This window comes from Anastrepha obliqua, chromosome 1 (assembly GCF_027943255.1).
Source record: "Anastrepha obliqua isolate idAnaObli1 chromosome 1, idAnaObli1_1.0, whole genome shotgun sequence".
Lineage (NCBI taxonomy): Eukaryota > Metazoa > Arthropoda > Insecta > Diptera > Tephritidae > Anastrepha > Anastrepha obliqua.
In genome coordinates, this window is record NC_072892.1 from 28,042,835 (window position 1) to 28,057,191 (window position 14,357).

At 34.5% G+C, this 14,357-nt stretch overlaps 1 protein-coding gene across 2 annotated transcripts in view; it reads left to right on the forward strand.

The window, feature by feature from the left end:
- The window catches only part of LOC129253048 (dnaJ homolog subfamily C member 16), a 32,763-nt gene that overhangs the window by 16,245 nt on the left and 2,161 nt on the right, over window positions 1-14,357 (forward strand). For both annotated transcript variants that reach the window (XM_054891279.1, XM_054891280.1), the window contains 5 exons: window positions 611-825; window positions 2,717-2,877; window positions 11,939-12,193; window positions 12,390-12,621; window positions 13,616-13,998. In XM_054891279.1, the coding sequence (XP_054747254.1) occupies window positions 611-825; window positions 2,717-2,877; window positions 11,939-12,193; window positions 12,390-12,621; window positions 13,616-13,998 (1,246 nt within the window). The remainder of the gene's footprint in view (window positions 1-610; window positions 826-2,716; window positions 2,878-11,938; window positions 12,194-12,389; window positions 12,622-13,615; window positions 13,999-14,357) is intronic.

The window sequence follows — 14,357 nt, forward strand, 5'->3', positions numbered from 1 at the left end:
CCGTCAACCAATATCTGCCTTGCGTTATTGTGGTTAACTCTCATACGCTGCCATTTTTGTGCAGGGCAGTTGGCTCATGACGTTATCAAGGACAATGGCAAAGAGAAGGGGGTGTCGACAGGGGACAACCTTGCTTACGCCTGCGTTGGTAGTGAATGTATCGCTGATATCGCCTTTGTGAAGCACTGCCAGTTCGGAGTTCTCGTAGAGGGCTTTGATGAAGCGGATTATCTTGGCGGGAACTCCCTTTCTACTCAGTGCCAGTCATAATGCATCTCATTTGATAGTGTCGAATACCTTCTTAAAGTCTTCCGGGGTGTATGTCAAAAAGTATGGTTATTATCTAGGATTATTTTGTATTCTCAGATTTTGGGAGAGAAATTTTGTATAGGAAATCTCGCTTTTTAATTACGGATTGGGATTTAAGCACGAAAAAGTAGATCATATACTTATATGCGAACGTATTATAAGTGGCTGTTGAATTCGGCTTATTATTGAACACACCTTTATTTTAAAATTTTGTTAGCTCTTATTGCTAGCGCCATTTAAATGATTTTATCAATAAAGCAAATCAGTTAAAAGTTGAATTTATTACTTATTTTTTTAACAGATTCGTTCAAATAAATAACAGTAAATGTGGGCAAATTCAGAGTCGGTATGAAGTTAACCCAAATATGGACACTCTTCTCATTTTTAATGAAGACGCCCGCAAACCTCTCGCCTCTGTTGCCTTGTTTGAGATCCCTGTACAAACTTTAAATAAAATAATTTCTTCAAATCAATATCTTTTGCTACCAAGGCTTTCATCGCAACAAGTTATGGAAGGTATGTATGACTGCAAATCAAAATACTCAGTACTTGGGGGGCTGAATGTTTGGTATAGTATAAGTTATAAACGACTTAATTTTTTGAGCTGTGCGGTCTATTGCACCCGAAACTAACACGTTGGATCTAAACTAATTTTTAATTTAAGATATTGAAGAAAGATAAAAGTGTAGTAGCTCACAATTCTTAAAAGCTGTTTCTACAAACATCTATGGGAGCTGAATAGGCATATGTGTATGTATTACATAGTACATAGTTCTTACAATAATACACCTTTTGGTTTCGCTTTGACAGCTGAAATGAACATAAGAATTTATGTGACACTCTTCACATAAGCAACGCTAAGTTAGGTGACGGTGATTGCCACTCACCATAAATATGTACACCGACCTGATCCAGAGTTGACTGATTTAAGATCAGTTATCTTCCTAGTCAGCGTGAGCATGAGCGCGATGTAATTTTCAATAATTTTGCGATGCAATTTTGCCCAGGACTCAGACAATATTTGTGGTGCACCGATTAGCCAGGCCATTTAGAATAGTTCCACATTCAATTGCTACTTTAGAGGAATTATTATTGCATTGTAGGTATTTAATTATAGCTTTTTCTGTCATATTAAATAGTGATCGGTTGTACTTCCCGAGTGCGTCCCTTGACCACAAATCAGATTCTCATACTGCAGTGGTCAGGTAGACGTAGAATTTAAGTTCAGCTGCACCACTTCTAGGTGAATACCACTGCTGACCTTATTATTTAGCCTTGACCCTGTGTCAAAGTTATTAACTTTATTACACTCACAACTTTTTGGGAGTCTGGTGAAAAACTTATTTTCCTAGTTCCTGTGTATATACGGAAATGTTTCCAGAACTTTTTAAGCTAAAATCTGAAATCTCTCCAGGGATCTCATGCGATTCGAATGATTATGTTTACTTCGAATTAGCATTAAATATCTTTGCGTAGAAGTTCTAATAGAGTCTCAAGAACCTTGGTGCGGTAGAAGGCAGGGTTTCTGTGATACGCATGTTTTGTACCCTTTCCAATTTGCTCTTGGATACCATCTTTCCAACGATTAGCTAGCAAAAGTGACTTCGTAGACTACATAGGCAGTTGTAAACCTTTGAGTGTACTTCCGCTATAAAAATTTTTTTTACGAAAAACCATCTGCCAAACTGTACGCCCCTTCATTCTTTATAATATATATTATATACTTCCTAATCTATTGGCAGCTTTCATTTCGTGCCCCTACCAGCTTTACTCTTTCAGTATGGTGAAAAAAAAAAATTGTGAGGGGAACTTCGCCTGCCCCGTCACTTGGGAGATTCAGCCGAATTCTGCACGATCAGTTCACATGTATTTACACACTCGTCCAATCAGTCGTTGCTCAGACGGTAACGAAATGTCATTTGTTGATCTTTTTGTATATCACCAACACCATCTCAGTTTTTTTGTGAACACATCCCAACCTGACTACAACCTATCAGTCGATTCGGTGAAATGCGCTCAGATCCAAATAACGATTTGCTAAAGATTTCTAGAAATCTTTTCAGCATGATAGAGCAGAACACAGCTATGACAAGTAACACACCTTATGACTATCAATTCCGCAGACATGGTCCTCTGTTACAATTTAGTAACCGCTCTATTTTAACATGATATGTGCTGGTTTAGTTTTTCTTTTTTTAGTTTTATTTTGTTTTATTGTTGAAGCGACGTTGAGCTAATATTAATAGTAAATTGATCTTTAAATACTTATAAGTATAAACTTATATATGGGATATCGTACTTATTTCAATTCTCATTTCATTACCTATTTGCTATAATAATTTTAAAATTGTTGCAATATTTATAAAAGATAGAAAAAGAAAAAATACTAAACGTTTCGAATTTTCAGGAGTATGTCCAGCTGAATGGAGTCATCCGCGAAAACGCCTATGTGTTATTCTGATTACAGAAAACAATGACTCGTACAATTACGCTCGGGTTGCTTTCCGAAATATTGCTCTTCGGACTGATTTCAGCACAGAAAGAGTAAGATTCGCCTATATATTCAAGGTAAATTGCTACAAAATATTTACTACATTTAAAAATTACAATCTGCGTAGCATTGTATAACTGGTCCCTTTTCTACCGAATTCGCGACAGGTGCCGTGTATATACACGCTGACTTTAGTGTATTCGTACTTTCTAGCATGTGGTAGAAAATCTAAAACAACTTTCATCTCCATGCGTTTATTTGGCAATGTAGCAAAAACTATGTTAAATATTTCACTATCACTTGCAATTCCGGTAGCTTCGAACCAAAACTCGATGAAATAACAAAAAAAAAAACGCTTCTAAGCAGGGGAATTTTAAATCCTATGCTAAAGGAATTCTCTTGATTCTCTTGTAATAGTTTTCAAGCTCCCGACCCTATCGCTATCACTCTTGTGCAAGACGTACCTTCGTTCCTACCAATGCGTATTGCAATTTACTAGCAAATATGTGTGTAGACCGCTGTAGCCGAATGGGTTCGTTCATGCGTGTCTACCATTTGGTAGTTCCCGGGCTCGAAACACTGGGCATGAAACACCAAATAATAAAAAGGTGGTTTCTAATAGCGGCTGGTCCCTCCATTTGTGGAACAACATCAATATATGCACATACTTCAAATTGGAAGAGCAGCTCGACCAAACATCCAGCAACGGATGTCTGCGCCTTTTACATATATAAATATGCATATCTACACTATTATGAACAGCTTACAAACATAAACAGTTTGCATAATTTAGCGTTGTTGCCAGGTAGACCTATATACATACGATTCTTTTGAAATAGTAATTATAAGGCGCAACTAAAAGCCTCAAACAACATTACATGAAATGCTTGCTACTGTTTTATTATTATTATTAGATACTAGCATCACCCAGTGGGCTTCGCACCACCATACATAAAATGTTTGTTTTATATCGCAAGAAATTTTTCATATTAAGTTTTCTTTATAGAACTCGTAAAATGTTTAAACAGTTGAATTAGTTAATTTTTTTCATTCAACATACTTTCTAAAGATGTCACAATAGCCTTTTCTGTACTTTTTTAAAATTTGATTGTGGTGGTCACCTATATACAGGTAAGGTACCGGTTCAAACACATCCTAGGGTTATCCAGGTCCACGTTTTGGTCTATATCTCGAGACCCTAGTTACGGAGCGGCATCAAAAATACTCTATACTATAGAAATCATCAACAGCTCCCATTTGCTACCCATATTGTACGAACACATCCTTAAGTTATCGGGGTCCACATTTTGGGCGATATCTCGAGACCCTAGTCACGGAGCGGCATCAAAAATACTCTATACTATAGAATCATCAGCAGTTTCCATTGGGTACCCATATTGTACAAACACATCCTAGGGTTACCCGGTTCCACGTTTTGGATTATATCTCGAGACCCTAGTCACGGAACGGTATGAAAAATACTCTATACTATAGAAATCATCAACAGCTCCCATTTGCTACCCATATTGTACGAACACATCCTTAAGTTATCGGGGTCCACATTTTGGGCGATATCTCGAGACCCTAGTTACGGAGCAGCATCAAAAATACTCTATACTATAGAATCATCAACAGCTTCCATTTGCTACCCATATTGTACAAACACATCTTAGGGTTACCCGGGTTCACGTTTTGGCCTATTTCTCGAGACCCTGGTATCCGATTCTTAAAATTTTAAAACACAAACCATCTACTGAATAGTCCAAACAAAGCCTAAAAATTTGGTTTGGATAGGTGAGCCCGTTCGCGAGTTTTAAGCGAATATAGGGACAGATTTTCACATTTATATATATAGATTAAATTTATACTTGACAAACTTATTTATAAAAATATTTTGGAGGCTCGGTTACTCTACCATTTTGCCTTGCATTCATATTTCATGCAGCAGGTTGTGCTTTTTGAAGGCGTCGCTTAGTATCTTCATCGTAGCTGCCGCCTAGAATTGTAGTTAGATTGCTGCTGTAGCTCGAGATGGGGCAGCCCTTTAGAATGTGTTCTATGCTAAGCAGTGTATTATACCAGAGAATGTTAATGCAATGAGAAGGTGCAAATGTTACTGTAAGCTTTTTTTAGTACAATTGAGATCTGAAAGATTTGTAATAAGGTCATTTAGCACACCGAGTTTATAGACACCTCACTGACTTTTGCCCACACAAAAATTAGAAACACCACACATCTTTCACCTCAACACACAACACATTTCTCACCTCGACATTAAACCAATTAAATTTGTACTATTTTTTTTTTTTTTTGAAATAATAAGCGAGTACGTAAAATTTATTACATAATTTTTTTTTCAATTACATTAAAAAAAAAACGATTTTAAAAAATAAAATTTATAAAAAAAAGTTTGCACCGGGAATTGAACTCGAGTCTAACATGTGGCGAGGAAAAATAGGCGGTGCGTTTATTTCTTCGACTGCTTATTTTTTGACCATTTTGTTATTTTTGAAATGATAAGCGGATATATAAAATTTATTAAAAATTTTTTTACGATTACATTAAAAAAAAAAATTTAAAAACGAAAAAAAAAAAATTTGCACCGAGAATTGATGCCGAGTCACGTGGGGAGGATAAATACATTAAACTAATTAAATTTTTACTATTTTCGTATTTTTTGAAATAATAAGCGAATACGTAAAATTTATTACATAATTTTTTTTAATTACATAAAAAAAAAACGAATTTAAAAAAAAAAAATTTATAAAAAAAGGTTTGCACTGGGAATTGAAATCGAGTCTAACATGTGGCGAGGAAAAATAGGCGGTGCATTTATTTCTTCGACTGCTTATTTTTTTACCATTTGGTTACTTTTGAAATGATAAGCGGATACATAAAATTTATTAAACATTTTTTACGATTACATTAAAAAAAAAAATTTAAAAAAAAAAAAAAATTGGCGCCGAGGATTGATGCCGAGTCACGTGGGGAGGATAAATACATTAAACTAATTAAATTTTTACTATTTTCGTATTTTTTGAAATAATAAGCGAATACGTAAAATTTATTACATAATTTTTTTTAATTACATAAAAAAAAAACGAATTTAAAAAAAAAAAATTTATAAAAAAAGGTTTGCACTGGGAATTGAAATCGAGTCTAACATGTGGCGAGGAAAAATAGGCGGTGCATTTATTTCTTCGACTGCTTATTTTTTTACCATTTTGTTACTTTTGAAATGATAAGCGGATACATAAAATTTATTAAAAATTTTTTACGATTACATTAGAAAAAACACATTTAAAAAAAAAAAAAAATTGGCGCCGAGAATTGATGCCGAGTCACATGGGGAGGATAAATACGCAGTGCGTTTATTTCTGCGCCTGCGTTGTGAACCAAGGTTTTGTGCATGCGCGCGACGCGAATTAATTTTAATAAAGTTCTGAAAGTAATTCATTACATACATTCATAAATGAACGTATACTTTATATGTACATAAATGATGGTACACCTAATTCTCTTTTTACACGATAGATACGTTCCCAAAGAATTCGTGTAAAAAAAAATTCGTGTAAAAAGAGAATTAGGTGTATATGACAATATACATACATAATATGTATGTACATGTCAATAGGAGGTATTTGCATTAAGAAAAAAAAAACGGTTTAAGATAAATCAACACTTATTTTATATTGTATGTCAATTTATAGTTTATGTATTCGACAGCATTTACATACATATGTAGGTATGTACATTTGTATATGAAAAACAATAATGCACAAGCGCAAGAACATCATCTTCCTTTCATACATATGTACATATGCATGTATGCCCAAATAACCTTGACTTATGTATGTACACAAGTCACAGCACATCACATTCTTACAAGACAAATACACATACGCACTAGCGAGTTTCTTCCTAACAAGTGCAAAAACAATTCTGCTCTATGTATGTATTATGTCCTAGCATATATACATACATATATACCTACTTGCCTTCTAAACTTCCTACAAAATAATTGTATTCATATGTTACTACATCCATGCACGTTCATACATTCATGCATACAAATATGCGCGAGCACAGCGCTCCCTTCTTGCTTCCGTGTACTTTTGTCTTTCACCAGTCGATATTCCTAATATTGTACTTACAAAAACACGATATGTACTTTGATAGACGCAAAAGCAACAGCAAGCGCAACGCCGTGGCCGCTTTGCCACCGCACATTCTAAAATGTTCTAGAACACAACAAAAACACATACCTCACATGCGCATGTCGCCCAAAGCTAAAATCTAAGCCTGGCGACTACAAAAATAAAATACATTCGTAGACGCAGTCGCAGCGGCCATGATTCTATCAGCGACTGCGCTGAACAATTTAGAAGAAAAACAAAAAGTTCATTCATAAGTTAGAGCTCATATTTCAATTTCATTCATAAAACGAGCCGCCCATATGCCAATTTTCGCGACCATTCGAAAATAGTCAATATTGGAATATTTCGCGTGGAATTGTTTGCCAATATTTGATAAATCTTAAATTTTTGTCATGTCGAGTGGCCGCGGCTCCGTATGTATGTATGCACCCTTATATGTATGTAAATATGTCTTCTAACTGTGCGACAGTCGAGAGTTAATGCGACTTCCAGCGAATCACACATTGCTGTCCGCAAAGCCGCATATATGTACCTTATGATCAGAAAGTACCGGGAATGTTTAAATTAAACAAAACAGAGTTAAATTTAAGGAAAATTTATATTATCTCCTTCAAAATATGACCCGTCTGAAGGAACACACATGTGCCAACGCTTAACCCAGTCCTCCAAACACTCCCGGCAGGCCGATTTGTATTCTCTTTGATCAGTGCGATGGCGCGTTATCACCATGCAAAATCTGAGAATTGTTTGCTCACATTTCCGGCGGTTTGCAACACACAGCATCTCTCTAAGGTTTCAAAACGGATAAATAATATTCTCTATTGACTGTCTGGCCCGATGGAAGGTACTCATGGTGGACTATGCCTTGGCAATCGAAGGAAACAGTCAACATCACCTTCCCGGTTCTTTTTGCTCATAAGGTATACATATCCCATGTGTCAAGTGTGCGCAGAAGCTTGTGTTCTGGGTTTGTTAGAATGGTGGTAGTTTGTACATATATTTAAACACATATGTGAGTATGCGCGTTAGGCTTCCTGGATGGATATTAGAATATTTTCTCATCAATATGTGTATGTAAGCAGTTCAGATTTGACTGAAGAAATTAAATATAGGAATGCATATTCATATGATTGACTTTATGGCTGTTTTACATATAAATCAATTCAAATGAATAATGTTATATAGAAAATAAATTTCTAAATAACTGGTATTAGAAAAACCTGAATATCTACACTATTTCTAAATCAATTTCAATTAAACCAAATATAAAAAATGAAATAAAAATATCGAATAAAAAACTGTGCACAGGATTTGAACCTGAGTCAAATATGAGACGATGTAGTGCATACACAACACGTCTTTCACGATTGCGCTAATCTACAATTATTAGTGATATTTTCTAAATCACTCATTTATTCGATTCGCAGTTTTATATGTACATATTCTGCGTTAGTTGAAAGTTTGTGTGCGTAATTATATGCATATGCATCTGTGTATGCGCGTTTGGCTTTCTGGACGGATATTATAATGATATTTTCTCATCAATATAATTTGGATTTGATGAAATAGATTATAGACATATGTACATATTTTCTGTTTTGATTGATTTATATAAAAATCAGGTCATATCCAGTATGAACTATTTTATACCGAAAAGAAATTTCCATTTATAAAATACAAAAAACAGTATTTTAAAGAAATTTTAATTAAAATAAACTCAAAAATTTTACCAAACTTTCCTGGTTTGAATTGTAAAAAAAATGTGCAAGAAAAAAAATATGACTTCAGGACTTGAACCTGAATTAAATACGTGCAAAAACACAAAACGAATAACTCCGTCGACTTTAGCTTCTGCACCACAAACTAACTACCGCGCGGCCTTCTTAATCGCAAATTTATTCGCTTCGATTTCCTTAGCAGTGTGCCGAAAAATCTTATGAACGTCCTCAGTAGTATGGTAAACGCAGAAAATATCTGAATTCTTGGCCTAGCGTGGTAAGTAAATATAGAAACCCTCCACTCGCGTCACTCGCGTGGTAAATATCTGCAATTCCGACCTCTTCAGGAAAGTTGAATTTGAAATGACCTTATTATGAATCTATAAATTAGAACTCGAAAAAAGCTCTTTTAACATTTGCTCCTTCTCATTGCATTAACATTCTCTGATTATACCGCCTGTCACTTACTGTTATTCTAGCTATTGTGATGCAGTTTTCGCGTAAGAGATATTTGTAGTAGTTTGGTCGTTCGCATCTGAAGCTGTGGGTCCTTAAGAAACAGGTTGATGATTCCCACAAGCTATCTCTTAATGTTCTGAGATACGATCTATGGAAGTTTGTCATGACAGCTACGAGTAGGATGTTAAAAGTTTGCTTCGCAGATTTATCCGCTAGCTAATTGCCTATTAATCCCATATGGCCTGGTATCCATATTAGTTTAATTTCGTTCTGTCCATTTATGCTTCCCATTACATATCGGCGCGCTTCACTGTTTCCATTTATTAGCGATTTTAACACACTTAAGCTGTCCGAGAATATGACGGCCCGTTTGTTGATTTAGGCTGAGTGGTGAACGGCAAAATTAATTGCTGCTAGTTCGGCGTTGAAAATACCAGCGTTTGGTGGAAGAAGAGTATAATGAGTTGTTTGGAAGGTTCCGTCCATCCGTTGTTCTATAACAGCTTAAGACGGCTATTATTTGAGTAAAGAGCCATCGGTATAACAAAAAATATCAGATTTGCAGTTTGCTTTATATGTTAGGAATATTTTGTTGTAAACTTCTCGAGAGGTGTTATTTTTGTGGAAAGTATTCAGTGAGATATCTATTGAAATGATTTTGTTTGTCCTAAATACAGTGGCTCACAGAAGTATTTTGCATAATAGCGCGTATGTACAAATTTAAGATTTTGTATGTACTAAGTATCCGAAAATAAAAATGTTAATACTTACACGCATTATTGAGCACTGTCTTAGCAATTGGGCTACACATCATGCACAAAAATTGTACCGTTAGGTGCATATAACAAAAAACGTGCGTATCAATGAAAATGTGTGCTCACAAAAGTATTTTGCTTATTGTTTATAGATACCGTTACTGGACGCAGTTCAGTTACTTTTTCTGTTTTCGCTGAAGTTGTGGCTACAAGTGCGTATTATAATCAATTTTATTTGTAATTGAGTTCATTTCGTTTGTAATTGTGGTACTGTGCATATCGGAAATGCCAAAGGGCAAAGAACTAACTACAGCGGAAAAAAAAAATTATTTTACATCTCCATAATGAAGGAAAATCTACGAAATATATTTGCAATATGTTTAGTCGATGCCGCCAAACGATAGAAAATGTAATAAAACGGTGTAAAGAACGCGGTAATTTAGAAAATTTAACCCGTTTTGGTCGACCAAAGTTGCTAACTGAGAGAGAAGAACGCCAAATATTGAAAGAAAATCGCAAAAACCCACATTTATCAGCCCCAAAAATCAATGACAAAATAAAAGCAACCTTTCAGATTGAAGTATCCGATGAGACAGTGCGTAGAGCCCTCAGAAGCAACAATATTCACGGTCGTGCAACAAGGAAAAAACCACTGATTTCACAAGTCAATAAAGCAAAGCGGCTTTTATTCGCCAACACCTATAAAACCAAAAGTTTTGAGTTTTGGAAAACCGTCATATTTAGTGATGAAAGCAAATACAACATTTTTGGTCCGGACGGACGTCGTATGGTATGGCGGAAGCCAAATGAAGAGCTGCGATTAAAAAATGTTAAATCCACTGTTAAGCACGGTGGAGGTTCCGTCATGGTGTGGGGTTGTATGTCGGCCCAAGGAGTCGGAAAGCTGGTGTTTATAGATGGAACGATGGATAAACATCTTTATTTGTCTATTCTCAAAGACAACTTACATTCCAGTGCAGAAAAAATGGGAATGTCGTCTAACCACTTTTTGTTTCAACACGACAACGACCCCAAGCATACAGCTCATGATGTCAAAATGTGGATACTTTTTAATACAAAACATTTGCCAACACCTCCCCAAAGTCCCGATATCAACCCCATAGAAAATCTGTGGGCCTATCTCGAAGAAAGAGTGCGAGAACACAAAATTTCGTCAAAAAGTGACCTTAAAGATGTTTTACTCCAAGAATGGGGAAAAATACCTCTTGACTTTTGTCACAAGTTAATAGAATCTATGCCAAGGCGCTTGGAAGCAGTTTCCAAAAATAATGGTTGTCATACGAAATATTGAATTAATAGAAATTAGTATATTTGTACACCACCTAGTCAAAAGCAAAATACTTTTGTGAGCAATGAATTCTATTTTATTTTACTTTTTTTACGTTTACATTGGAACATATTTTTCTTTTAAAGTTTTAATACATTGTTTATGTAGATATAAGGTTTATGTTTAAGAATTCATGAAATAATTAACAAATGAATTTAAAAAATATACAGGAATTGAAGCGTGAACTTATTTGTCTTCTCATGCAAAATACTTTTGTGAGTCACTGTATGTCTGGTGGTTTAGGTGGTATTGGCGTATGCGTGTCCAGTAGGTATTTATATATAGCCGCAATGCTGCAGTTGCTTCTATAGCTTTGACTGGTTTCGGCTGCCACCGTTTTATGTTAGACTAAAATAGGTATATTCAGCTCCTTGCAGATAATGCACAATGCAATGAATACTGCATACAAAAATGATTGTTGCTGCCAACAAAAATATGGTATTCTGTTTGTTAAAGTTACCAGATTTGGATATAATGTAATAAGATTGACGGTGTAAATCATTTTATTATATTTTGCTTTCATACACATCTACAATGCTCCACGTGAATCTTTCATTATTTGAATCTGGGTTAGATGTCTTCTTTTGTTAGCTACTTCATGGGACACAAATATTGTTTCTTTCATACCCCTTATATGCGGACATATACATAAATAAAATGTTACATTACCTTTAAAAAGCTCTAGTTCCTCTTTTTTATAGGATAAACAAATCAACTTTATTAACGCGATTTCTAAAGGCGCAGACACAGATCAGCTCTATCAAATTGTGATTATTTGGCGGTACGATCAAACTCGTATAAAATATGAATGGATTAAAGGAGCACAGCTTAATATGGAACCAAATTTATTTGATTCAAATGAACATGTTTTAAATGTAACCAAGAGATATCTCGACAAAACCATTCAAAGACTTTTAAAAACAAGTGAGACTTTCGAATACGAAGCTTTTGTTCAAGTAAGTAACCAATACATTTTTATGAATGCTAAGCTTAAATGTTCCCGACCCTCACATATCAGTTGAAATATTGCTGGAAAAGATTTCTTGTAATTAACAGGGCTTTATCTATTCACTCTCTGAATCAATAAAAATTTAACTCTTTAATTTTCTTTCAAAATTCTTAATTGTAAATAAAATTTTACTTCTTTCATAGAATCTGTTTGATGAACATGCACAATCCATAGTTAGTAGATGGATAACCAAATTGGGTTATTTGAGCGAGTATTTGATTGACAATTTGGAAAAAGAACTTATTCTAGCCATGTTATCACTTGTTGGGACCGTCGTATTTATGTTTGCTGTTGGTTATATTATGGTCTACTTTGTTCGAGCTGAAGAAGAAAGCTTGAAAGAAAAGGGACAGCTGAAAACAAACCCTAACTGTTGTAAGTGATATTTAAATATTTAACTCGTTTGCATTAATTTATTACTAAATTATTTGTCGTTTTTGTGTTCTGAAAACTATTATAATTTTTATCAAATCGTATAGAATACTTTATAATGATATTGAATAGCGAATGATATATCAGGTATACGTAAATTTCAACATTTTTTATGTATATTTCCGTCAGTTTGAGCATGAATTTAGTCTATGTACAAAATTTGAGCAAATTTAAAGGCCGTGTTGCAGGAAATCACCACTTCATGTTACATTTTACATGGCGTGGCTGTATTACGTTTTGAATTTCCATCTACGCTTGAACTAACTTGAAACATGGAAGGTTGCTTTTCAACTTTACAATCTCTTATTCTTGAGGCCACACCTCCAACAACTGAGGGGTAAAATTCTGTATCGTAAAATTCTACTTGATATGATTCTTTATTGTGAAATAATGTATTTCAAAATTCTGCTTGCAAAATTCTGTGTTACAAATTCTGGGATAATGACAATGCACACTTATTTTTATTCGCTTTTTTTTTCTTTAGTGTACTTTAAAAAACAGAAAGACGGCTCAAAAATACAGTATACAGAATTTTAAAATGGAGAATATTAATTCTACATTATTTAGTCTTCACAAAATTTTGAAAATACAGGAAAATTACCCGAAAGAATTTAGGCTCTTTAGAATTTGAATAATAATTAATTTAAATAAATAAATAATTGGCGCGTACACTTTTGCTAGTGGTTTGGCCGAGCTCCTCCTCTTATTTGTGGCCTTCGTTTTGATGTTGTTCCACGAATGGAGGGATCTACAGTTTTTTAACTCAATTATGTAAAAAAATTAATTAGATCAACAGCAACGATTGGCTCTGCATGCACGAAAATCGTTATTCCCTCATTTTGTGAAGTGATTATTTATAAAATATTCGTATTTCTCGTTGAAATTTTGAATTGAAATAATACACATCAAATATTTATTTCTTTATTTCTTCTTTTAGTATTGAAACAAACTCGCAGTACTCCAGAACTGAAATTACATGAACTTAGAGCTGAAAAATATAATGGAATGGTTCGCCTGTTAAAACCGGGGTGCAGGACTATAATCTTAGTTACCGATATAAAAACCCGACCAAAGCTGATTCCTGCATTTCATAAAGCTGTATGGCCATATCGTAAATCCAAAACTTTATTATTCGGTCATATGCTTATAGAAAAAGGCTTGCTTTGGTACTCGGAAATACTGAGACTCTCGTTGTGCGAGTCCAAAACTCTAAATATAAACCCCAGGAATTGTGTGGGTACAGTAATTGCTTTAAATGGTCACAGGAAATACTTTTGCATGTATCATGCTAAACATCCAGAGTCAATCCGCGATGGGAAGGTAAGTTTTGTTGTTAATATATGTAAGTAAATTAACGTTCAAAAACAGTTTCATCTTAATCATCTGGCACATGGATGCACCCATTTTATTTTTGGATAATATTATACTTTCTTCCGGCAGAAAGCATAGAGCCGCAACATAACAGTCATTAGTTTAATTTGACATATTCTTTGAATGTAACTCTAACATTGCTCTTGATGCTTCTATTGATTTAAAAAATATTGGTTCTATTTTACATATAAAGTGATGGATAAAAGTCTACATATACGCCCCATTTGCGTTGGTTTGAAAGTCCAAAAAGTTTATTGAAAAATGTGTTGATACAGTTGTATTTGAAACATTTTTCTAATCACAATAAC